At 45.4% G+C, this 26,892-nt stretch overlaps 1 protein-coding gene across 1 annotated transcript in view; it reads right to left on the reverse strand.

Moving 5' to 3' along the window:
• Positions 1-3,868: 3,868 nt before the first annotated feature.
• Positions 3,869-26,892, reverse strand: part of MRTFB (myocardin related transcription factor B) — a 184,326-nt gene continuing 161,302 nt past the window's right edge. The window contains exons 14-17 of the mRNA XM_040635306.1: positions 26,592-26,729; positions 11,815-11,875; positions 6,994-9,430; positions 3,869-6,226 (exon numbers count right to left, since the gene is read on the reverse strand). Of these exons, the coding sequence (XP_040491240.1) occupies positions 8,898-9,430; positions 11,815-11,875; positions 26,592-26,729 (732 nt within the window). The 3' untranslated portion in view covers positions 3,869-6,226; positions 6,994-8,897. The remainder of the gene's footprint in view (positions 6,227-6,993; positions 9,431-11,814; positions 11,876-26,591; positions 26,730-26,892) is intronic.

Below are 26,892 nucleotides of genomic sequence, written 5' to 3' on the forward strand. Positions count from 1 at the left end.
GTAGTGTCATTTGCAAATATCTTCTCCCATTCCGTGGGCTGCCTCTTTGATTTTTTGACTGTTTCCTTAGTTTTTTTGACCGTTTCCTTAGTTTTTTTGACTTTAAAAAGAAGCTTTTTATCTTGATGAAGTCCCACAAGTTCATTTTTTCTTTTGTTTCTCTTGCCTTTGGAGATGTGTCATGAAAAAAGTTGCTGTGGCCGATGTCAAAGAGGTTGCTGCCTATGTTCTCCTCTAGGATTTTGATGGATTCCTGTCTCACATTGAGGTCTTTTATCCATTTGGAGTTTATCTTTGTGTATGGTGTGAGAGAGTGGTCTTTTGCATGTAGCTGTCCAATTTTCCCAGCACCATTTATTGAAGAGACTTTTTTCCACTGGATGTTTTTTCCTGCTTTGTCAAAGATTAGTTGCCCAAAGAGCCGAGGGTCCATTTCTGGGTTCTCTATTCTGTTCCATTGGTCTATGTGTCTGTTTTTGTGCCAGTACCATGCTGTCTTTGTGATCACAGCTTTGTAGTACAGCTCGAAATCCGGCATTGTGATGCCCCCAGCTTTGTTTTTCCTTTTCAACAGTTCCTTGGAGATTCGGGGCCTTTTCTGTTTCCATACAAATTTAAGGACTGTTTGTTCCAGTTCTTTGAAAAATGTCCTTGGTATTTTGATCGGGATAGCATTGAAAGTGTAGATTGCTCTGGGTAGCATAGACATTTTAACTATGTTAATTCTTCCGATTCATGAGCATGGAATATCTTTCCATCTTTTTATGTCTTCCTCAATGTCTTTCAAGAGTGATTTATAGTTTCTAGAATATAGGTCCTTTACGTCTCTGGTTAAGTTAATTCCAAGGTAACGTATGGTTTTTGGTGCTATTGTAAATGGGATGGATTCCCTAATTTCTCTTTCTTCGGTCTCGTTATTCGTGTATAGAAATGCAACTGATTTCTGAGCATTTATTTTGTATCCTGCCACGTTACTGAATTGCTCTATAACTTCTAATAGTTTGGGAGTGGCTTCTTTTGGGTTTTCCATATAGAGTATCATGTCATCTGCAAAGAGAGACATTTTGACTTCTTCTTTGCCAATTTGAATACCTTTGATCCCTTTTTGTCGTCTGATTGCTGTTGCAAGGACTTCTAGTACTATGTTGAATAATAGTGGCGAGAGTGGGCATCCTTGTCGAGTTCCTGATCTTAAGGGAAAGGCTTCCAGCTTTTCCCCATTGAGAATAATATTTGCAGTAGGCTTTTCATAGATGGCTTTTATGAGATTGAGAAATGTACCTTCTATTCCTACACTCTGAAGGGTTTTAATCAGGAAAGGATGCTGTATTTTGTCAAATGCTTTTTCGGCATCGATTGAGAGGATCATATGGTTCCTGAGTCTTTTCTTGTTGATATGATGTATCACGCTGATTGATTTGCGAATATTGAACCACGCTTGCATCCCAGGTATGAATCCCACTTGATCGTGATGGATAATCCTTTTAATGTACTGTTGGATTCTATTAGCAAGTATCTTGTTGAGGATTTTGGCGTCCATATTCATTAGGGAAATCGGTCTGTAATTCTCCTTTTTGAGGGGGTCTTTGCCTGGTTTGGGGATCAAGGTAATATTGGCCTCATAGAATGAGTTTGGTAGCTTTCCTTCTGTTTTGATTTCTGCTCTCATCTTGGTCAACTGCTTCCTCGTGAGTGGATTAGGCCTGTTCCTCTGTTGCTTTTCCAGCTTCTTGAGGTGAGAATATAAAAAACTGCATTTTAGATTTTTCTATTCTTTTGAGTGAGGCTTGGATGGCTATGTATTTTCCCCTTAGGACTGTCTTTGCAGTGTCCTGTAGGTTTTGGACCGATGTGTTTTCATTCTTGTTGGTCTCCATAAATTGTTTAATCTCCTTAATTCCCTGGGTTACCCAATCATTCTTGAGCAGGATGGTTCTTAGTTTCCAAGTGTTAGAGTTTCTTCCAAATTTTTCCTTGTGATTGAGTTCCAGTTTCAAAGCATTGTGGTCCGAGAATATGCAGGGAATAATCTCAGTCTTTTCGTATTGGTTGAGACCTGTTTTGTGACCCAGTATATGGTCTATTCTGGAGAAAGTTCCATGTACTATCCTTTGGATTTTAGATGGTTTCGAGTCTCCTGTACGTGTGGCCCAGGGGTGAGTCCGCTGGGGTGACTGCCTGCCAGACCATCGTCAGCGGTCCTCTGTGCAACAAGAGGGACTTGCAGACGTCGAGCATCTTTGCTTTTTGTCTAATGACAGTACGGGTTTAATGTTAGTAACTTGCTGTAAACATTAACAGAGAAGACGGGCAGGGTAGCAAGATGTGGTTTCTCGTGGAAAGTTAAAGTAGGTTCAAATGAACCGCTGTCAGACCTATCAGAAGCTAAGCTATTTGTGGAAGGAGGGGAGAGGGAAGCATCATGAGGGGACGAGAAACCTCCGAGAGGACTGTGTGACCACATTAAACTGTCGGGGACACGTGGTTTGTGTCTGTCATGAAGTCAGTCTTCCCTTGGCTCCGTGCTGGTGTCTGCAGCGTGGACGGGCTCCTGCTCCTTTCCCTGCATCTCGGAGCGCATGGGCGTGTCTGCGTTTACAAGTGATTTGCTGTTCACTTGGACTCTAGAGCGACTACTTATGAAGATGCTGAATGATGGCCGTGTCCAGTATCTGAAAAGCTTTCCAAGGCTTTGTGTTACCCAAAGGTTAACCGAATTATCGACAGAAGAATCTGTGGCCCCTCTGGGCCCGGGTTCCTTGAATGCCCGGCTATCCCCTACCTGTGCAGACCTTGTTTCTCAGACTTTCTGCACGGAGGGTGTCCCGCAGCCGCACCCAGCATCTAGCCTGTGCCCGGGCACACGGCAGGGCTTCAGCCCCAGTCGCTCCTGACTCTGGTCTCGCCCCGCCTGTTCCCTCTGCCTGGAACGTCCTTTCCATGTGCTCACGCCATGTCGGCCGTGCACCTTCCCTAGAGACCCCTGCTCTGTCCCGTGGCCTCTCTTCCGAGGCCGGGGCCCCCTGCCTGCTCCCTTTGACAGCATTCTCTGCCCCCCCAGGCAGGGACACTGGCTGGTAACGTGTGAGGTGACGAATGTTTTAGGCCCTTGGGAACATCATGTGCCTACTGATCTGTTGAGGCTGCTGTCTTGGTCCCTCCTGTCACCGATAATGACCATTTTGTTGTAGGTAGGTAACCCGTGATCTCTTTTCTCCCGTGTGGCCGCTGCAGTCAGACAGCGATAGGAAAGGGATGGCTGCCAGTCAGGTTGACTCGGGGCTGTTTTACTGCACTGGAGCGAGGTAGAAAATATAATGCTGTTGTCCTCAGAACTTTGTTAACTATGGGCTTCTGGATTGAAAATTCAGTGCCATTTTACGAAAAGAATACCCGATTCTAAAGACTATTTTTGTATGGTTGATAAAAACACCTCATAGAAATAGTTTTCTGAAACGGTTACATTGAAGGATTCTCTGGGTCTCTGGGGAATTTTGCTGGGGCTTTATCGCTCCCACAGTGTGCATGTCTGGCCAGTGGAGGACGTGCCCTCCAGGCTTGATCACGCCCTCCCTTCAGTGTTTCCTTCTACTTGTCGGAGAATGACCATGACCTTGGTGTCAATGCAGTCATGTTCAAGTTCAGCCAGTCCCCGCTTCTATTTTGTATCCCGCGTTCCTGGGCTTGGCAGAGGGTGGCCCCCTTGACGTGTGAGCTACAGAGTTCGCCTTGGTGAGGCTACTGGCTTAGTCTGTGGCCAGCTGCTGTGAGCTGGGGTCTCCTCCGAAACCCGTGCCCGCGCCCAGCTCGGCCGTGGCCCACCCGACCCGTAGGGCATGGTTCGCCCTCCACATAGCAAGAACTGTAGTACATCAAAATGTTTTTTATTTGAGACACAAAAATGCAAAATTGCTGAGATATCAAACGTTTCCCGATTGGCTACAATACTGCCACTATGTACAAAAGATCTGATGATCCATGTGCACACATATAAAAATACAGTATGCCTCACTATGTACAGTACATGTGCAAAATGTATGGCATTCGGACATGATACGGAATTGATTTCAGGGGTGCAAACAGCAAATACAAAGGCATCATGGTTTTCTTTTAAAAAACAACATAAAGGCAATACATGAATGGACCCCCGATTGCCATAATTTTTTTTATTAAGCTAGTGCTTTAGTAAGCGGGGCTCTGTAGGTTGGTATCTTTCTCCTTGTTTTCATAAAGTGAGATGCTGAGACATAATGTGACCATGAAAATAAGAAGAGAAACACCTATCACGCTGTGTTTCTATTGCAAGCAAGAAAAAAGGAAACTAATCTGCACTTAGGAAGAAACTCTATTACTACTGAATATGTATTATTCTTAAACCAACAAAACAAATCTATACTATTTTACATGAAAACAAGAGAAATATCTACATCTTTGTGAAAATTATAACCTTAAATGGATAATACCTTTTTTGGGACTGACTGTTGAGATCTCGTTAGTCTCAAATTTTAAATAAAAAGTGCCTCCTTTTGGCAAAAACTTGGCAATGCCTTTGGTTCCTTTTAAAGCAAGTTTGCATTACTATTGGTTACTTGAGGTTAAGTACTTTTGGTAGATACTAAACCCTTTCCTAAATGCTCCCTCCTCCTCCCCAGTCAGCAAGTTTCCTTACAGCATAACGTCGAGAGGTAATCGTTACGGGTCTCGGTGATTCTACGAACTTGGTTAAAGCTTTCTCTTAGTCGTTGGCACAAAGCTCTGTTGACCGTGACCGGCTGCGTCGATGATGGGCAAGGACCTGTGTTGATTCCAGACAGCACCTTTGGCCTGAGACTGCCGTCCTGTTGTCACGGAAGGGTGACCGGTCCCGAGTCACAGAGCCATGTGTTAGAGCGGAGGGAGGAGCGCGCTTTCGTAAACACGTGCAGCTTCTGACGTCCAGGCCTCGAATCCGAGATGGTGGGTCGGAAGCCCTGCGGTGACGCAGGGACTTCTCGGATACTGCAAGGAAGGGTCAGGGGGGAGTACACGTGGGCCTCTTTGTGGTCCTGCAGGCACAGTCACTTCACAAATAAAAAGGGTGGCCCGCCGACCCGCGCGGGGGCAGGGTGGGAGCTGGGGCAAAGAAGGGCCGCGTCCTGCTCTTTCCAGTTGTGACGGCGGCCCCTTAGATGCGCCGAAGTGCGGGTCGGACGCTCAGCGAGCACCCAGACCTGCCCCCGTGAGCTGTGCTCCTCCGCGGAGCTGACCTGCCAGTTGACGCGCTTGGCTCACCGGGGCTCCTCCTGTGGCCTCCAGGGCAGTGGACGGTTCGGTACGCTGCTTGGTGGCCCGGCGTCAGGATGTGTGTGTGCGGAGAGGGGGGACAAAGCGTGGAGGGTTCCGTGTGAATCTGGAGCAACGGGCCGTCCCTCTCTAAAGTGACGGCCGGCAGGGGCCTGACGGGGTGCGGGCACGCCTGTTTGTAGACGGGAGAGGGACTGTCCCAGCCCTCGTGGGGACAGCTGCTCGGCCAGCCGCCGCCTCCGGTTTCAGCGAGGGAACTCTGAACGGGCGCCAAAGAAAGCGAGGGGCCTGGAATGATCTGGGGGTGAGGGCAGACGAAGCCTGGGTCCACTCTGGTGACCAAACGGGTGACGCGCTCCGGGCACATCACTCGGGGCCGCTGGCCGCACAGTTTCGGGCGTGACTCAGCTGGCAGCTGGCAGCAGCCCGCGGGGCCGCACAGCCTGCCTTCGGGAATCGCACTTGCTAAACCAGTCAGTTACGTGGATCACAGACCGGGTAGTTTTTAAAAAGGAAACTTAAATAGGATCTCTCTAGTATTATAAAAATAGTCCTATAAAACACAGAGTATCTGCGCAAGAAATCCCACGGAAGGAGAACCTGTCTAGGTACAAGTATGTGGCAAATGCTGTACAGTAGGTCGCACAACCCAGGAAGAGCGCCGGCACCCCCTCCCCCCGCCCCCCCCCAATGCGCTGCAGGGGCTCCTTGGACACGCGCTGCCGAGACGTACGCGGGGACCCCAGGCCCTAGACTCGCACAGCCTGGAGGAGCTCTGGCACGACTCTCCATTCATCCCGCCCCCGAGGACGTGAGCCGGTACCTGCATACCCTAGAGAGGCAAGCTTGATGCCGCGGTGCTTCAGGAATATTCTGGGAGGTCAGGCTGGACGGGAGAGAGCGCATGGCCAGGAGCTGCTTGTTTCCTTGGCGGTATGATGTTCTGCAAGAGATGGGACACACTTGCACGTCTACACTACACGCACGCGTCCTAGCCATCCTGCCCTGTGCTCTCGTGGCCGTGATGATAAAGGTAGTCCTCCGTGGTGCACACCTTTCCCGTCGCTGACCCTGTGTACAGCGGGTCTGGTCAGAGGGGCCTTGATGACAGCGTCGTCTTTGGTCACGTCACCTGCTGCACACGTGTGTGTCCTGCCTCGACCTCGAACACGGAGCTGGGACCCTGGACGGTGGTCCTCATGCCACACGTGCCCAGCCTGCTGCCCCAGCCAGGACGGGGGGCCCGGCGGAATGGTGCCAGTGGGGGGCTGGTGGAGTTCGCGTCGGGAGGCTCCTTGCCTTCCCTTTCGAGGAAGCCCCGTAGCCCGGGTTTGAAGGCAGGTGCGAAGCGGGTATTTCAGCAATTCCTAGTCAAAGCAGGCAGGCCGGCTAGTGGGGTGGCACTGTCTGCACGGAAGCGTGTATCTTTGGAGAGCACCCTTCCTGTGGCATGTTTGAGACCTTATTTTGAAAAAGCAACGGGGAGAGCCGAGGGCTAGGAAACCATCCGGGTACACAACTCAGGATGGGGGAAGCAAAGTCCGTGAGAGTCAACAGTGCTAGCCGGTCCCCTGCCTTCTACAGTCCCCCTGATATCTGGTGCTCACTTAAGCCATTTCATTCTGAGTGAGGGCGGTGCTCACTGCCCACGTGTGGAGCAGGGACACCCCCGCCACAAACCCACAGCCAAGGCCACCCCCAGACAAGTACCTGCCCAAGTCATCAGCCCTGTCCCCAGAGACAGGCCCTTCCGGAAGCGACAGACTGGGCCGCGCGTCCCGCCCGGGATGACATACTCTTGGTGTTCTGCTGAACCAGGTGACTGGATTCCAGGGGCTGGATTACCAGTTTCTAAACACAAACTGCTCCCTCGGACCACACTGAGCATAACCGCTTCTGCCCTGAACCCTTCAGAAGTCTCTCAAGCTGGGAAATGCCAGTTAGCAGAGGGCTCCAGTGTTCTGGGCAGCTGAATACTAGAAAAACAAACTTTCCTTAGATGCAGTAAAATCTACAAACCAAAATAAAGATTTGAAATAAGATCAGCTCTTAGGCAAAGCACAAACCCAGCAGTGATGCCCAAATTCTTTCCAAATAATGGGTCAGGTCGGCTCCTACAAGGCCCTGGGGGACTACTGCCAGCTAAGGACCCAGAGAAAGTGACCTGCCCCTGGGTGTGCATGGAGTGAGGAGTAGAGCAGGATAATATTATTGAACAAACACCTCATGCTTTTTGGGAAGATTTCAGGGTGCGTTTGTTTTTTTTTTCTTCAGTTATTTACATTTTGTCATGACCTTAAATGACTAGCTTGAAATAATTTTGTAAGTCCTGTGATAGTTGGCATTTTAGAAAATTCTTAGGAAACTACTCAGCAAATGTGTGATAACTTCTCTATATAAAACGACTAGTAAAACCTCCAGTTTTTCCCTCTTCGGCTTGATAACCTATTGAGAGCTCGGGTATGACATCCAGTTACAAGCCTGTAAAATGACCGTCAGGGAAAACGGCAGAGAAGAGGGGGCCAGAGCTGGGGCCTGGCGGCCAGCCCGCTCAGATTCTCACCCGGAGCCCCTGCAGGAACGTTCGGGGGGGCTCCCGGCACACTTCTCCTCTGCCCTCTCTTTGCAACTCAACAGCTCAGAAGGATACTTTACACTAAAGCCTTCCTTGGTTCTTTGAGATGGATCTGGTTACCTGAAATCAGCATTTCTTTAAATATGGAAATACACATGGCTCAAGTACTCTAGAAATAGTCATTAAAACAAGTAGGACCACTGGATACCCAATTCCTTACCCCATTGCAGGCTGTACATATCACAATGTCAGAGTGTACATACAAATGTCTAATATACACATCAAAATCCATCTAATCAACCCCAAGGTTGCTAACAGAATTTTCAGTGTTCTCAAGATACGTGGACTTCGTACAGTGGGTGGTTTATGACAGTATTTTGGAGACGTTGTCTGGTGACGGTGAAAGACCTTCCACTGAAATTTAAATTTGGGAAGCTACGGTAAGATTCCCCAAATCACAGACTAAACACAGAAAAACGATGTTGGTTTCCAAATGGAAGTGGAAGTCTGCAGCTGGAAGCTGGCTCAGAACGGGCGTCCCCCGCCGTCTCTGCCGCCGGGGCTGGGCTCTGGCCACTTCGAGGACAAACCGCATGCAGGGACCGCGCACCTCCCGCCACCGGCACTCGCGCTGGAGTGGCGTGGTCTGCCTTGTATGTGGGTCTTAAGGTGACCACAGAGGCGTAAATGTAGTTCAGTTGATGACCAGAGAATCCTCGCGTCGCTGTCCTGCACACGCCACTCTTCCGTAGGTCCGTATCTATCCGTTCTTTGCCGAAGTCTGGAGAAACGGGTGAGTCTTCTTCGACCAGTGATTTTTCAGAAGGCCCTGTACTAGGTTAAATTGTAGAAATTCACTGCCGGGCTCAGTGAAATGTTTTCACACTCGGTTTCCAGGCTGTGACCACCTATCCGTTCTTCCTGTGACAACATACTGTCATTGCAACAACGCAACTATGGCTCTGTCTCTAAAAACCGACCTCTTAGAATGATCTTCCTCTTCTTAAACGTCATGAACGCGGAAGAGAAATCTGTGATGTTAGTCCCATGGCAACGGCAGGTCTTGCGGGTCTAGGAAGTCAGCAGAGAACATGCTAGGAGCAGTTGTGCTGAGGGGAGTGAGTCCTGACGTGTTGGGCATGGTAATGTCCAGCCACTCCATGTTGTCCAAGTTGGAGTCCGAAAGGTCCAGGGACAGACAGGGGGTACTGGCAGCAAACTGGGCCTCAGAAGTCTCCATGGGGGAGTGTGAGTGATCCAGCACACTCGAGTGACTCAGCAGATCATTCTGGAGGTCCTCGATCAGAGAGAAGGGCTCTCTGTCTTCAGTGCTGCTTTGTAGTGGAGCCATTTCGTTGGCTGAAGGTAAAGTTCCATCCAGGAAAGCTTCTAGCTGGTTCTCTAAGCTGGCGGATAAACTGCTCATGGGTTCTAAGGAGATGGGTGGTGCCATCTGGACTTGGGGTGGTGGCCGGGACACCACTGTGTTGACCGGCATTGTGGTGATGCTGGCTGTCACTGGTCTCATTTTGGAAATAGGCGAAGGCTCTTCTTTTATAGGGAGGGAAATCTCTGTGCAAAAGAATCGAAGTGATCAGTAAGTAACGATTAACTACTCTTTAAACGTTTCTATCAATTACCAGGACAGTTGTTTCACTCTCTAGCGAGGACTCAGACACAGTCCATCGTAGGGGTGGGGGGAAGAGAATGCTATCGGTCAGGTATGGTTCTCGGTAACCTAGAGGACAATGGCTCATTTTAGTTAAATAAACATTCAAGCTTATAACCTCCTGATACGCTTACTGTCCTTTTTAGTAAGAGTGGTAAGCATTACAAGCAGTTATATGCTACTAGGTAGGAGTCAGTGGTTTTATTTGAGTATTTGATCTTTGGGTCCTTGTTCTCAGTTACTTCAGGCTTCAGGCAGGGTCTTGTGGACAGGCCATCATGGTGGTCGCCACCCTTAAAGTGAAAATGTGTGTCCCCCATGTGTGCAGACACGAAGTCCATTCTGAATATCATGAAAGATCTAATTATATGCTTTTTCCTATTATCGTTATACTTGAACTGTGTGCCCAGCCATATATGTTCTGCATAAAGTTCTAAAGAGATACAATGCTGTCTTCTTTTATTCCCGAATTAAAGCACATGGCTCCTTTGACCTTCTTTACCTAATTTTTCTGACTTTTTTTGTCATTTTCTGAGTTTACCTAAAATCTTGAAGATCTGGCAAATGTCTTCATAAGCACTAATTACGTGTTTTTCTTTGCTAGCTCAGGGAGAACAAGAATGCACCCTCTAGCTGCCAGAGCTCATTTAGATTGGTTTATTTGAATGAGAGTTTCTTTTTACTTTCTTATGGGTACCTGACTGGTTCCATTTCTATGCGAATATGGGAGGAGAAATGGATTTGCTAAGAGCTGTGGGAACTCCGTGACTGGGATGCAGAAGGAAGTGAAAGCACTTACGCTCTGACTCCTGTGTGTGAACTGTCAACTGTGTCGACCACGTGGACTGATTCCTCTCCCTGCGTGTTCTTGCGTACAGCTGCTTGCTTGTTGTTTTCTGTAGTCAGCTCTAGACTTGTTCTCAGAGCTCACAGGGCTAGGTAACCAGCCTCAGAATCAACTCTTTACATCTCTGCTTTCAATATCACTGCCACTAATTCACAATAAAATAATATACCCCCTGGATACTTTGCCATTAAAAAAAAAATTCCTTGTAGAAAATGAGTTATTTGATGACGTCACATTTTAATTTCTAAATTTAGGCTGTAAAAATTACTCCCTTTAATCATTTAGAAAGTCTTTACTTTCACCAGATTTGGCAAAAAAAAAAAAAAAAAAAAAAAAGCTATGAAATGTGTGTCTTTTTATTTCCATAGCGTAGATATATCATAAGTTATTTTGCGAGGCCAATGTAGTTCTTAGAAAAAAAATCTATCTGCACATGTAGACCTATAGTTAAGCATCAAGGATTTCCTTGTGTCTTCAAACCCAAATAGTACCTGCTATGAACGGAGAGATTTTGACCAATGTCTAAAAATCTGAATAAAACTCCTTTCATCAAGGTAACTTAAGAGTACTTTATTCCAAAATAGCATTTTCAATTTAAAAATACTGATTTTTTTGCTTATTCATTGCATTTTTTTAATTTTTTTAATTAATTTTTTATTATGTTAGTCACCATACAGTACATCCCTGGTTTCTGATGTAAAGTTCGATGATTCATTAGTTGCGTATAACACCCAGTGCACCATGCAATACGTGCCCTCCTTACTACCCATCACCGGCCTATCCCATTCCCTCACCCCCCTCCCCTCTGAAGCCCTCAGTTTGTTTCTCAGAGTCCACAGTCTCTCATGCTTCATTCCCCCTTCTGATTTTTATACTTATTTTGAAAGATACATTTGCTGAGGTAGAGATATCCTTGATTTTGTGTGTGTGTGTGTGAATATCCCTTATCCCTTAAGATGATACACTATAAAGTCTAAGATTAATTATATGTAGAAAGTGCTTTAAAATTGCCTTTAAATTTCCCCTAAGTTGCTAGAGCCTGGACCGGGGAAATTGGCTGTTACAGCACCAGTGTGCGCAGTGGAGCGCATGGGTCTCGTCACAGTCGTCTGTGTGTGGGCCAGGTTTTGAAGTCTTTCAACGTGGAGTTTAAATTTGGCTCTACTTGGCTGTTTTGAGATGGTCTGTTGTTTTCAGAAGGCATAGATCTATGGATAAATCTAACATTACGTTATTGTTTGAAGCTGTGAAACAGTGACTTTCCCTTTATTTATAAGTTGTTTTAATGTCCTAATTGAACAGATTGAAAACAGTAAACTTTGTTGGAATTAGAAAACGTTTCTCACTACTCCAATGTAGGCCGTGAGCGCTAAAGGAGAATGTTCATAAACTTGGCATAAAAGGTTACTCGGCCGGGGTGTGATGTGACTTGTGACCTACCTCCACTCTTAATGAGGATATCAAAGAGGTCGTCCATCTGCTGACTGTGCGCATTGGAAATCTGCAACAGAGGAGAACAGAAATTAGCCTTCTTTCGTACGGGCGCGGAAGCATCATACAATTGGGAGCGCTAAGCGTCCGTACAGAACGTCTAGTTCTACTCTGTCATTCGATAGTTTGGAGGACATGGAGGTCACCGCAGACGTGAAACCATTTACCTGGTGCGTCACAGCGGATTAGCTCACAGAGCAAGAATGGGGCCGCTAGCTAGACGGGCTGACCAGCACATTTACCTTCGTTTTCGCCACTGCATTTTAAGAGGCTGCTAATACTTTTAAAAATACCTTATTCATTCGCATTTAGGTAACAATAGAAGGTTATGTGTAAAGGTGATCATACTACGTTTTTTCAGCTTTGCTGAGAGTTGGCTAACCCAGATAAACTACACTTACATAGAGTGCACAGTCTGCTCAGTTGTGACATATGTATACACCCATTATACTGTCAACAAAATCAAGAAAGCAAACACACCCATTGCCCTGCAAGTTTCCTCAGTGGCCTTTCGTAAGAGTTCCCTCATCCCCGGACAACCCAGTGACTGGTTTTTCTGATTATAGAGGATTTCAGCTGACATTTTCTGGAGTTTTATAGCAATGAATCCATATAGCATATGTGTTTTTGGTAGTGGAGGAGGCTTCTTTCATGTAGCATAATAATTCTGAGATGTAACCACGCTGGAGAGGATGCCTTAGGAATACTTTGTAGCCACGGAGGTTTGTTGTGGTTGTTTCCTGTTTTGGGCTGTTACAAATAAAGTTGCTGTGAACATTTGGGTACAAGTCTCTGTACTGGCTAGATATCAAGGAGGGGCATGCTGGAATCACAGGCTAGTTAGAGGTTTAACTTTTTAAGAAATGGCTGTTTTGCAAAGTGATCACATCATTTTTCCATTTCCATCAGCAGTGTGTGGTATTCCCAGTCGCTCCACGTTCCCGTTGGCACTTGGTAGGGTCAGTGGTTTTAATTTAGGCATCTCCCAGGTGTGTAGCCGTGTTGCATTGTGGTTTCAATGTGCATTTTTCTAATGACTCATGATGTTGAGCATTTTTCCATGTGCTTGTTTGCCATCTGTGTATCTGTTTTTGGTGAAATGGCTGTTCTAATCTTTTGCCTACTCCGGACTTCTTAGGTGTGCTGTTTGCATGGTGTATCTTTTTCTAGTCATTTACTTTCAACTGTGTCTTTGTATTTAAAGTATGCCTCTTCAGGGACGCCTGGGTGGGTCAGTCGGTTAAGTGTCAGCCTTGGGCTCAGGTCATGATCTCAGAGTCCTGGGGTCGAGCCCCACATTGGGCTCCCTGCTCAGCAGTGAGTCTGCTTCTCCCTCTCCCTCTGTGATCGCTCTCGCTCTCTCTCAAATAAGTAAATATAATCTTTGAAATCTTATATCAATGAAAAAAAAAGTATGCCTCTTGTAGGTGCATACGTTAGTCATCTATTGTATTACACATTATTCTAACAAATTTAGTGGCTTAAAACGTTTAAGAGTTATTATCTCCCAGTTTTGTGGCTCGGGAATTTAGCAACAGTTTAGATGGGTAGTTCTGGCTTGGGGTCTTCCATTGGGATGCAGTCAAGATACTGACCAGGCTACAGCCATCTTCAGGCTTCACCGGAGAAGGTCCTTGTGGAGACGGCTCACTGCATGACTGGCCAGTTGGTCCTGGTTATTGATGGGAGGCCTCAGTTTCCCTTCACAGGGGCCTCCCCAGAGTGCTGCAGGACTGTCCATGTGGCAGGACAGCTGCCCTTCTCCAGAGCAGTGTCCAGGAGAGAGCAAGGCAGGAGGGGCGAACCTTTTATGATCTAGTACCAGAAGTCCAGCATCATCACCGCTGCCACTTCTGTAAGTGATGCACTCAGTCCCGCTCAGGGAGGACACTGCAGACATCTTAAAATACAGTTACTTGGGTCTGTTTTTAGCCATTCTGATAATTTCTGCATTTTAATTGTATCCTTTACTCCACTAGTGTGTCTTGCGCAATGAGGGATATGATTAGGTTTGGGTTTACCATTTTGCTTTGATTTGCCGTGTTGTTGTTCCTCCTAAGGTTCTTGTCCTTTAAAAAACACACACACACACATATATTCGATTTATTTTTGGAATTCTAAATCTATTTTATAAAAGCTGTACTTTAGTTGTTACTGTAGGCATACAATAAACATCCTTAATTTCTCATAGGTTATTTCATGTCGTACTGTTGTCTATAAAATATAAAACCCCTGTAAACATAAAGATCCACTTCCTCCATCTTTTAATAGGTGTTTTATTTTTTACAGTGTAGGTTTTCTGGTGATGAATTCTTATTTTTCCTTTATCTTGAGTTCACTCTCATTCTTAAAGGACATTTTTACTTGATTATGCTGGTTTGACAGTCTCTTCCTCCCCACTAAGAATTTTAAAGACCTCGTTCCACTGTTTTCTGACTCCAGTAGTTTCTGATGAAAAGACCGTAAGACAAATTGTTGTTACCCTGTGTGCACTATATTGCTTCTCTCTTGATGCTGTCCAGGTCTGCTCCTGAACTCTGGCTTTCGAGATCTGACTGTGATAGGGTTTGGCCCTCTGTTCTGCTTGGTGCTCACTGAGCATCTCAAAGTTATAAACGTGACTTTCGTCACATTTGTGCAAAATGTGACCATTATTTCTTAGACTGTTTGACCTGCCTCATTCTCTTCTCGGACTCCTATCATACCCATCTTAGACGGTTTGATTTTAATTAACAGGCCTCTGAGGTTCTGTTCTCCATAAAAAAAAAATACTTCTCTGTTATTCAGATCAATAAAATTTATCCAATCTAGTCTGTCTTCAAGTTCACTGACTTTTTACCTTTTACCTACTATGTTTTTACCTTTTTCACTGTCCTCTCCATCCTGTGAAGACCATCTATAAGTTTTATTATTTCCATTTCATGAAAAATCATTTCTATATTTGCTATTTTTCATTCATTAGGAATATATTTTCCTTGACGTCATTGCTAGTTATAATAGTTGCTTTAAAATCCAAGGTCTCACATCTCGACGAGCTGGAGTTGGTCATAGTTGATGGGCTGCCTTCTGCCCTTGAGTTAGGGCTGCATTTTCTTCCTTACTTGCACGTTGCATGTTATGAATGGCTGTTACAAAATGGTTTTTTGGGCAGAAGTTCCGATCACAGCTCACACCTTTTATCTTTCGCTCGGCTGCTATGACCACGCAATGCCTATGTGGCTTGGGGGTCAGCTAGAGATGTGGGCAGGCAGAGTTTGGGGATCGCCCCTCTAGTTCTTTCTCTTTTGGGCTGCTCTCAACTCAGCTCTCTGACTTCCTGGGGCATAAAGGCTATGGTTTTGCTACCAGTAATGTCACCACTTAGCTTGACCCCAGAGTAAAAGCAGCAAAAAGAGGGAACTCATGCTGTCTATGGCCCTTCCTCTGAGCGTGGACTGCTCGCCAGACCGCACATCTATTCACTCGTGGATGCCTTCATGTTACTGCTCTTTTCATTAGGACCAGGTTGCACAGCTCTTATCTGTGGAAGACTTCCTTCACCAAGAGTGGAACTGGAAGGCTGAGTAAAGGTATTAGAAAAATCTCAGGGTGCCTGGAGTTTGATGCTTAATGGCATATAAAAAATACCAGATAGCGGCACCTGGTGGCTCCGGCAGTTGAGTGTCTAATTTTGGCTCAGGTCTGGATCCCAGGACCTGGGATCAAGCCCCATGGTGGAATCTCTGCTTAGCAGGGAGTCTGCTCCTCTCCCCGCCCCCTGGCTCACGTGCTCTCTAAAACATTAACCAGAGACCAATAAATGGCAAGGATTCTGATCAGCTGTCTTAGGTTAAAGTGAGGTAATCATTCTATGCTGTTATTACATGTATCAAGTGACTAGTATATATTAACCTCCACATGAGAACCATGTTAGGAAGGATGAATGCTTCCTATTAATTCTCTTAAAAATTGCAGTTTTCACTCTTTGCAATTCACTTCATCCCTGTTCCCCTCAGAGGAGAGCAGATGTCCCTTCTTAATGCACCAATGGGGAGGCCAGTCAGGTCAGCACCATTTGTTCCTATTCTTTGTGTAAATGTTTACAACTACTTCTGAAATTTGGTTTTTCCCTCACAGAGAAGGGCCCCTGCTAAGGATGGAACTGAAGAAACCTTTTACAACTACCGAAGTTACGTTCCTCTGGTGCGAAGCACGGGGCAACTGTATACTCCCTCAGGGAGGCCGCCCGCCCTGAACACCCCTGCAGCCCTAGCCAAACTGGACGCTGCCGCCAGGTACGGAGCAGCTGCCGCGGCCGCTCACCAAGCAACCAGGTAGGTCAGGGTGACCACTCAGTCCCTGGTTGAGGGGACTGGCTGGGGCTGGCCACCTCCTGGAACGTGGGAGCCAAAGGCACAGCACAGCTGGGCTGAGGGCCCTGCTATGGGCTGTGAGGACTGAACAGTCTTACTCTGACCTGCTCTGTCTCGTCCTCTTCTTTCGGCGCCCCCAGAGTGGGATGAGTTTCCCCTGCTGCATCCTCTGTGAGGCAGGGGTTCTTTCTGGAAACTTACCCGAGTCTTAGCTGAGGTGGGTAGGGAGGCCAGGAGAAAGGTTTAGGGTAAGGCGACAAGGCTATTGTTGGGCGCCTGCCATCGGCTAGACGCCCTTCCAGACAGGAACTGTGTTCCCATCCCTTGGCAGAGGGAGCAGGCTCAGAGGACAGGGAAGCACCTTGCGCACCTTGTGTGTTAGTACGCATGAAGTCAGGAGGACCACGGGTCTGTCTCCTTCAAAGAGCATTTGTTGAATATACTAGCAAAGCTGCTTGCAGGAGCTGGCCTGCTGGAGTGGTGGGTGCTGGGGATGAGTGAGATGCAGCAGGACGAGGCAGGTGTAGGGGCCAAGCAGCCTTGATGGCCAGCTGGGTGCAAAGCCAGTTTCATGCCACCCTGACAAAAGGTGGCTTTAGAAAAGAGGGACCTGTGGAGAACTTCTGGGAAGGTGGTGGTGAAGGCAGACCCTAAGCTCACCTCGTCCCACAGACACACCGAGATAACAGCCATACCAGTACAGCTAGGAGAGTGACCGGACACTGGTACAGCAGACTTTCCACGGTTAATTGTAGAAAGGAGGCTACATGGAAAAGAGCAGGAGAGGCACAGATGCGGTAGGGACGGCGAGACTAGCCACAAATGAGAGCGATACCACAAACCTCGAGAAGGGAGAGGACCCCATCAGGCACTCAGCCATGGGGGAGCTGAACTGGAAGCTTTGAAAACCAATGGGGCTTAGCTCTGGGAGAGCTGGATGGCAACAGGAAACTGAGTCCCCATCCTTAAAGACCCAGCCAAACACCCCCACCGAGATAGAAGCAGCAGTTTGAAAAGCACCTGGTAGAAGGGAAGATTTACTTACTAAGCAGGGGCTGGAGAGGCAGTGATCTTTGGGAAACTTGGGCCAGAGTTAAAGATCGGGTGGGCACTCTTCTTCCTCTGCCTGAGCCTAGACACCCGACACTTGTAGGAACCAGGGCAAACACCCGCCACCTACCTCGCTAACACCACACCCTGCTCCGCCTTCTCCTGGGCATTCACACCATCCAACCTGCCCTACTTTAAGCAGCCCTTGCAGGGGCTGGCTCCACTCCAAAGTGACTCCCGCCCTGGGCAGAGGGGAAGATAACCACATACACCAATCCTACTGCAGCCCCATAGTGGGCTTGGGGCAGATAGCTGATCTGACTGCTGGCCCCGCCCACCAATAAAAGGCTCTTGGAGACCAGGCAGGGATCTGGTCTCATCCAACTATAAGCCCAAGGCAGCCCAGTCTGGCCCCTTAACAGCACAGAGACCAAACCGGCCACAACAGGCAAAGTGGGCCAGTGCAGCCAGCTGGATGGAAGGCTCAGCCACAACAGTAGGGTGCACGCAACCCCCCGTCAGAGACCACCCTGAAGCAGGACACACGCTACTACAGGACCTCCTCTTCATGAGGCCACTGCTCTCAAGAGCAGGAGACGGAGCTGACTTTCCTCGTACACAGAAACAGAGATTTAGACAAAATAAGGAGACAGAGGAATGTATCCCCAAATATAAAAAAGAACCAGAGATGAAGAACTCAATAAATGAAATTAAAAGGCTACAAGAGGGAATCAATCATTGATTAGAGGAAGCAGAAGGAGCAGTCAGCTGGAAGACAGAGTAATGGAAAGCAACCAAGCTGAACAAAAAGTAATAAGAAATGAGAATAGCTTAAGGGAACTCAGCAACACCAGTAAGCCTAACAATATTGACATTATCAGGATCCCAGAAGAGAGAAAAGGGGGCTAAAAACTTCCTTAATCTGGGGAAGGAAACAGATACAGATCTAGGACAGTGAGCCCCAAAGATGAACCCAAGAAGGTCTACACTAAGGCACACAATCATTAAAATGGTGCTTTCAAAATTCTCTATCACTGCTTTTTACCAAGAGAAGACAGCTATACGCAAAGGAAACCCCCTATCACTATCAGCTTATTTTTCAGCATAAACCATGCAGGGCAGAAGGGAGTGGTATGATTGATATATTCCAAATGCTAAAGGAAAAAACCTCCAAGAATACTCTACCCAGCAAGGATATCGTTCAGAATAGAAGGGAGGAGAAGAGTTTCCCAGACAAAACGTGAAGGACTTCATCACCACAAAACCAGCTTCACAAGAAACATTAAAGGGTTTCCTTTGGAAAGAAAAGGCCGTCATCAGGAGGAAGAAAATGAGAGAAGGACAAAATTTCACAGGTACATAATAAAAGTAGATTAATCATATAAAACCCAGTATGAGGGTTGGAGCACAAGAGCAGTAACTCCGTTACGCCTATAAAAATCAGCCGAGGGATTCACAAAAGGATGGAAGGTATGATATTGTATACATCCAATGTGCAGGGGGGAGGAGTAAAAATTTAGTGCCTTTAGAATGGGTGCAAACTTAAACGACCATCAACTCAATGTATATTTGCTATATGCATAGGATGTTATCCATCAACTTAACTGTAATCAGAAATCAAAAACCGGTAACAGGCAAAAAAGAAAGAGGAAGGAATCCAAGTACGTCACTCAAGAAAGACCTCAAACCACAAGGGACGAAGGCAAGACAGGAAAGGAACAGAGAAGAACTACAAAACCACCATAAAACAAGTAACAAAATGGCAATAAGTACACACCCATCAACAATTAGTTTGAATGTAAATGGACAATGTTCCAATCAAAAGACACGGTGACTGATGGATAAAAAAAAGCAACATCCATCTATATGCTGCCTACAGGAGACCATCTTCAGACCTAAAGACACGTACGTGCAGGTTGAGACTGAAGGGATGGAAAACATTTGTCACGCAAATGGAAGTGAAAACGAAGTTGGCAGAGTAATACTTACTCTATCGGACAAAACAGACTTTAAGACAAAGGCCGCTACATAATGATAACGGGAACAATCGAATAAGAGGATATCACAATTGTAAATAGCTACACAGCCAACATGGGAGCACCTACACACATAAAGCAACTATTAACAGAGAGGAAGAAATGGACAGTGGTCCAGAATACCAGGGGACTTTCATACCCCACTTACGTCAATGGAGAGATCATCCAGACAGAACACAAGGAAATAGTGGCTTTGAATGACACCTTCGACCAGATGAACCTAACATATATTCAAACCGTTTCATTCAAAAACAGCAGAATACACATTCTTTTCAAGTAGAAGTGGAACATTCTCCAGAATAGAAGTCTCAATAAGACTGAAATCCTATCATGCATCTTTTCGAACTACAATGGCATGAAACTAAAAATTAATCACAAGAAAAAAGTCTGGAAAGAACACCTGTACGTGGTGGTTAACATGTCGCTAAACAATGAATGGGTCAATCAACAAATCCAAGAGGAAACTGAACAGAGACAACTGGAAATGAAAACTTAATGGTTCAAAATCTTTGGGATGCAGCAAAAGCTCAAACAACTTAGTCATAAGCCTAAAAGAGCTAGAAAAAGAACAAACAAAGCCCAAAACCAGTAGAAAGAAGGAACTAATAAAGATCAGAGCAGAAATAAATGAAATAGAGACTAAAAATAACCACAATGGAATAGATAAGGCAATGAAACCAGGAGCTGTTTCTCTGAAAACGCCTACAAAATTGATAAACCTTTAGATAAACTCATCAAAAAAGGAGGACTCAAAAAATAACCAACACCACAGAAATACAAAAGAGTAAGAAAATACTGTGACAAATCGTATGCCAACAAGTTGGAAAACCTAGGAGAAATGGATAAATTCCTAGAAACAGATCACTTTCCCAAAGTGAATCAGGAAGAAATAGAAAATCAAAACAGACTGATTACTAGCAAAGAAATTAAGTAATATAAAAACTCTGGTCCTGGACTTTGGGAGTTTTTATATTTAAATATAATTTAATTTCTTTGCTACAGTAATCACACAACAAAAAGAAATAAAAGGTATCCAAACTGGAAAGGAAGAAGTAAAACTTCTATTTGCAGATGACATGATACCATATATAAAAAACACTAAATATTCCCACCAAAAAACTACTAGAACTGATAGTAAATTCAGTAAAGTCACAGGATACAAAGTTAATATAGAGAAACCTATTGCATTTCTATACATTAATAATGGAGTAGCAGGAAGAGAGATTAAGAAAACAATCCCATTTACAACTGTGAGTAAAATACCTAGGAAAAAACTTGACCTGTAGTCTGAAAACTATGAAACACTGATGAAGAAATTAAAGATGACATAGACAAGTGGAAAGATAGTCCGTGCTTATGGACTGGAAGAACTAATACTGTGGAAATGTTCACACTACCCAAAACAATCTACAGATTTAATGCAATCTCTATGAAAATACCAACAACATTTCCACAGAACTAGAACAAACAATCCTAAAATTTGTATGGAACCATAAAAGACCCTGAAGGGCTGAAGCAATCTTGAGAAAGAAGAACGAAGTTGGAGGTGTCACAATCCCTGTTTTCAAGATACAAAGCTGTAGTAATCGAACAGTATTAGACTGGCAGAAATAGACACACATAGATCAACGGAACAGAATAGAGTCCAGAAATAAACCCATTCTTCTATGGCCAGTTAATCTATGACAAAGGAAGCGAGACTATACAATGGAGAAAACACAATCTCTTCAACACACGGTGCTGGGGAAACCGGACAGCTACATGCAAAGAATGAAACTGATTGCCTTTTTTACACCACGCACAGAAACAAACTCAAAACGATGAAGGACCTAAATATGACACCTGAAACCATGAAAGTCCTAGAAGAAAACATAGGCAATAATTTCTTGGTTATCAGCCATGAAACATTTTTTGAACATATATCTCCTCTGGCAAGGGAAACAAAAGCAAAATGAAACTCTTGGGGCTACACCAGGATAAAATCTCCTGCACAGCAAAAGAAACCATCAATAAAACAGAGGCAACCTACTGAAGGGGAGAAGATATTTGCAAATGATACATCTGATAAGAGGCTAATACCCAAAATATATAAAGAACTTACACAACTCAATACCAAAAAAAACCCAGTTTCTCCAAAGAAGACACACAGATGGCCAACAGACACATGAAGAGGTGCTCCACATCACTCATCTGGGAACTGCAAATCAAACGACAAGGAGAGATCGCCTCACGCCCCTGAGAACGGCTAAAATCACAAACACAAGGAATAACAAGTGTTGATGAGGATGTGGAGCAAAAGCAACCATTGTGCCCTGTGGGTGGGAATGTAAACTGCTGTTGAAACAGTATGGGGTTCCTCAAAAAATTAACAGAATTACCTTATGACCCAGTAATCTCAGTACTGGGTATTTATGCAAAGAAAACAGAAACACCAATTTGAAAAGAGCCATGCACCCCACTGTTTGCTGCAGCATTACCTACCACAGCCAGACTGTGGAAGCAGCCCCAGTGACCACCAAATAGATGACTGGATAAAGAAGATGTGGTGTCTATACACAGTGGAGTAGTACTCAGCCATAAAAAAAGAATGACCTCTTGCCATTTGCAAGAACATGGATGGACACCGAGGATATAATGCTAAGTGAAATAAGTCAGTCAGAGAAAGACAAATACCAAACGATTTCACTCCTATGTGGAATTTAAGAAACAAAACAAAGAAAAAAGAGACAATGAAAGAAACCAGACTCCTAAATCCAGAGAACGGGTGGTTGCCAGAGGGGAGGTGGGTGGGGGGATGGGGGAAATAGATAAAAGAGATGAGCACTGAGAAATGTATAGAATTACTGAATCACCATATTGTACACCTGAAGCTAATCTCACACTGTATGTTCATTATACTGGAATAAAAAGAGAGAGAAGAGGAACCTGTATAAAATACACGCCCTGGCCGTCACCACATCTCTCCTCACCGTGACCCATCTGCCAAAGAGAAGTTAAAAGAAAAACCTTGAGTTTGAGTAAGCAGGAATTGCAGGTTACACAGCTGCCAAAACTGTGGGGGAGTCTTCACAGTGAATGGTATTTTGATTTAAAGTAGCATTTACAGGAGAAGCATGGGAAACGGCAGAGTGGGAGGACCCTGAGCTCACTTCCCATGGACACATCAAGTGTGTAACTAACTATAGTGCGACTCACCCTGAAAATGGCCTGCGGACTAACAGAACATCTCCCCGCCGCGGCTAAAGCTGTAAAGAAGGGCCACACAGGGAGGGGAGGAGGGGCGGGGATGTGGTCCGGAGCCATATCTCTGGCATGGTGATTCATGTCACCCGTGCGTGTAAAGGTCCTCCAGGAGGAGCGAGGGGATCAAGCCCCACAAAGGGGGCTCCCCACCCTGGGGATCTGCAATGGGCAGATGAACCCCCGAACCTCTGGCTTTGAAAATCAGGGGGGCAGGAGTCAGAAGGTGATAGGGAACTGAGATTCTACTCTTCAAGGGCCAGTGCATTTTATCACTTGGTCTGAGACCCCAGCAACAGAAGCGGCAGTTGTGAAAGTGTCCGGGTTATAGGAGGAGACTTACTTTTTATTTTTTAGGGCATGTGCTGGAAGAGCAGGGTTCTGTGGGAAATCTGTGTATGCATGTAAATACTGGTGGGAGCCAGCTCTGACCCTGTCCATCTATCCTTATCTCGCTAGTGCTGCCTGCCCTGCCCACCAGCACACCCAGAGAAGTCCTGGCCCAGTCACAACAGCAGAGTGCACACAGGCCACACGGAGGACAGCCCTGGAGCGCCTGGTTCCGGTGAGCGGCGGGGACTGCATTCCTGGGCCTCGCAGGATGCCTTCTACACAAGGCCACTACTTTTAAGACCAGGAGGTGTAGCTAGCCTACCTATACACAGAAACAAACCCGGAGTCACACAAAATGAGGACATCGAGGAATATGTTCCAAATGAAAGAACAACACAAAACCTCAGAAGAAGGACTACATGAAACAGAGATAAGCAATCTACCTGATAAAGAATTCAAAGTAATGGTCATAAAGATGCTTCCTGGATCTGGGAGAAGACTGTGTGAACTCAGAACTTCAACAAAGAAACAGAAAATATAAAAAAGAGCCAATCAAAGCTAAAGAATAAAATAAATGAACTGAAAAATACACAAGAGAGAATCAATAGCAGATTGAAGGATGCAGGAGAACAGATGAGTGATCTGGAAGACAGCGTAGTGAGAATCATCGAAACTGAACAGCCAAAAGAAAAAAAGAAGAGAAAAAATGAGGATAGGTTGAGAGACCTCTGGGACAACAAGTGTACGGACATTTGCATTATAAGTGTCCCTGAAGCAGAAGAGAGGAAGGGCCAGAGAACTTAATAGCTGAAAACTTCCCTAACCTGAGGAAGGAAACAGCCAGCCAGGTCCAAGAAGCACAGAGAGCCCCAAACAAGATGAACCCAAGGATGTCCACATCATAATCAAAATGTCAAAAAATTAAAGAGACTCTTAAAGGCAGCAAGAGAAAGGCAACTAGTTACTTACAAGGGAAGCTGAGGCCGTGAGGNNNGTTTTCAGCAGGAACTTTGCCAGAAGGGAGAGGCATAGTGTATGCAAAGGGATGAAAGGAAAAAAATCTACAACCAAGAATACTCTACTCAGCAAGGCTATAATTCAGAACTGAGGGAAATATAAAGAGTTGCCCAGGCCAACAGAAGTCAAAGGAGTGCATCACCACTAAAGGGGCCTTACAAGAAATGTTAAAGGAACTTCTTTAAGCAGAAAAGGCCATAACTAGAAGTAAGAAAATTATGAAAGGAAAAAGTGTCACTGGTAAAAGCAAACATGTAGTCAAGGTAGTAAAACTACCTTATAAAACTAGTATGAAGGCTGAAAGACAAAAGTAGTAAAATCAGTTGTATCTACAGTAATTAGTTAAGGAATTCACAAAATAAAAAAGATGTAAAATATGACATCATATACATAAAAAGGGGAGTGAAAACGTAGTACTTCTACAATGTGTTTGACGGAAGCAACTATCAACTTAAAATCGAGTACTATCTACATAGGATATTACATGTGAACCTCATGGTAGCCGCAAACCAAAAACCTATAATAGATACACAACAAAGAGAAAGGAATCCAAGCATTACATCAAAGAAAGTCATCTAATCACAAAGAAAGCAAAAGGAGAACTATTATCTTCTAAAAGATTTTATTTGAGAGAGAGAGACAGAGATATTGAGAGAGAGCAGGAGCGGGAAGGAGAGGGAGAAGCAGGCTCCCCACTGAACAGGGAGCCTGATATGGGGCTCGATCCCAGGACCCTGGGATCATGACCTGAGCCGAAGGCAGACACTAAATTGACTGAGCCACCCAGGCGCCCCAACAAAAGAACTATGAAAAGAAATATATAAATAACCAGAAACAATTAAAAAAACGGCAGTAAGTACATACCTAGCACTCTAAATATAAACAGACTAATTGCTCCAATCAAAAGACATAGGGTTACCAAACAGATAAAAAAAGATAAGACCTATCTATATGCCACGTGTAAGAGACTCACTTCAGACCTAAAGACACATACAGACTTAAAGTGAAGGGATGGAAAAAGATATTCCATACAAATGGAAGTAAACAAACAAACGTAAAAACCAAACTGAACGGATGTAGCAATATTTACACAGACGTGGGGTAACTGGCTGATGGGCATTAAGGAGGGCTCTGGTATAATGAGCACTGGGTGTTATATGCAACTGATGAATGACTGAATTCTACCTCTGAAACTAATAATAGAGTGTATGTTAACTAAACTGAGTTTCAATAAAAAATAAAACAGACTTTAAAGCAAAGGCTGTAACAAGAGACAAAGAAGGGCACTGCATAATGATAAAGGGATCAATCCAAAAAGAGGATATAACAACTGCAAATATCTATGCACCTAACACAGGAGCCCCTGATCTATATCTACACATACATGCACAGATACATATCTATCTATCTATCATCTATCTATCTATCTATCTATAGATAAAGCAAATATTAACAGACTAACGGGAGACACTGACAGTAATACAGTCATAGTAGGGGACTTTAACACCCCACTGAAATCAACTAATAGCTCATCCAGGCAGAAAATCAATAAGGAAACAGTGGCTCTGAATGACACATCAGACCAGAAAGACTTAATAGATATATACAGAATACTCCATCCCCAAACAGCAGAATACACATTTTTCCAAAGAAGACATCCAGATGGCCAACAGACTAGAAAAGATGCTCAACATCACTCATCATCAGGAAACTACAAATCGAAACCACCAGAGAGCACTTTGTACCAGTCAGCATGGCCTGCATCAGAAAGACGAGAGATAACAAGTGTAGGCAAGAAAGCGGAGAAAAGGGAACCCTGGTGCACTGCTGGTGGGAACGCAAACCGATGCAGCCACTGCAGAAAACAGCATGGAGGGTCCTCAGAAAATTAAAAACAGAGCTACCACATGATCCAGCAATTCCACTTCTGGGTATTTATTTGAAGAAAGCAGAAATATTCATCTGAAAAGATATATGCACCCCTATGTTTACTGCAGCATTACTTAACACTCGCCACGATCTGGAAGCAGCCCAAATGTCCACTGATAGATGGAGGGATAAAGGAGATGTACCACACACACACACACACACACACACACACACACACACATTACTCAGCTCTAAGAAAGAGTCTGTTTCCCATTTGTGAAACAGGGATGGACCAAGAGAGAATTATGCTAAGTGAAGTCAGAGAAAGACAAATAGCAAATGATGTCACTTGGAACCTAAAAAACAGAACAAATGAACCAACAGAACAGAAACCGACTCAAAATTACAAACCACTGGGGGCTGCCAGAGGGGACGAGGGGTGGGGGTGGTACAGTAAGTGAAGGGGCTGCAGAGGTACAAATGTCCGGTTACAAAATAAACCACAGGGATGTAACGTACAGCACAGGGGACACTCAGTGATCCTGCAGTAACTGTGTGTGGGACCCACGGTGTGGGTCTACACTCGTGTGAACTACACTTACGCTGGTGAGCATTCCGTACTGCCTATTAATGTCGAATCACTGTGTCGTACCCCTGAAATGAATATAATATTGTATGTTGACCTACTTCAATTAAAAAAAATTGCATTTAAAGTGCAAACGAGGCTCCTGGCTCTGAAGTTTGTGTCACGGCAAGTACATCTTCGACAAAGGCTTCCGTGTGAGGATGACACCCCAAATGTAAGCCCGTGGACCGCGGCCTCACTTACTTCTGGAAGGGAGGACTGGGCGCTGCGCGTCTGCTTGATGGCCTCCTCGTAGCGGGGAGGGTCTTTCGTCTTGGGGACGGGGCTCCCAAACAGGGAGTGCTGGACGACACACTGCTGGGGTGGCGGGGGTGAGCCGGGCTGAGGCAAACAGAGGGAGGCACACGTCAGGTCTGGGCAGTGAGCTTCCTTGAGCCCTGGCCAGGCAGGGCTCTGCCCTCAGTACAGGACACCCATCATGGCAGTCCTCAGCTCGTGAGCCTCAGGACCCAGGACCCGTGCGGCTGACGGGGGGGGGGGGGGC

This window comes from Ursus maritimus, unplaced genomic scaffold (genome assembly GCF_017311325.1).
Source record: "Ursus maritimus isolate PB19 unplaced genomic scaffold, ASM1731132v1 scaffold_2, whole genome shotgun sequence".
Lineage (NCBI taxonomy): Eukaryota > Metazoa > Chordata > Mammalia > Carnivora > Ursidae > Ursus > Ursus maritimus.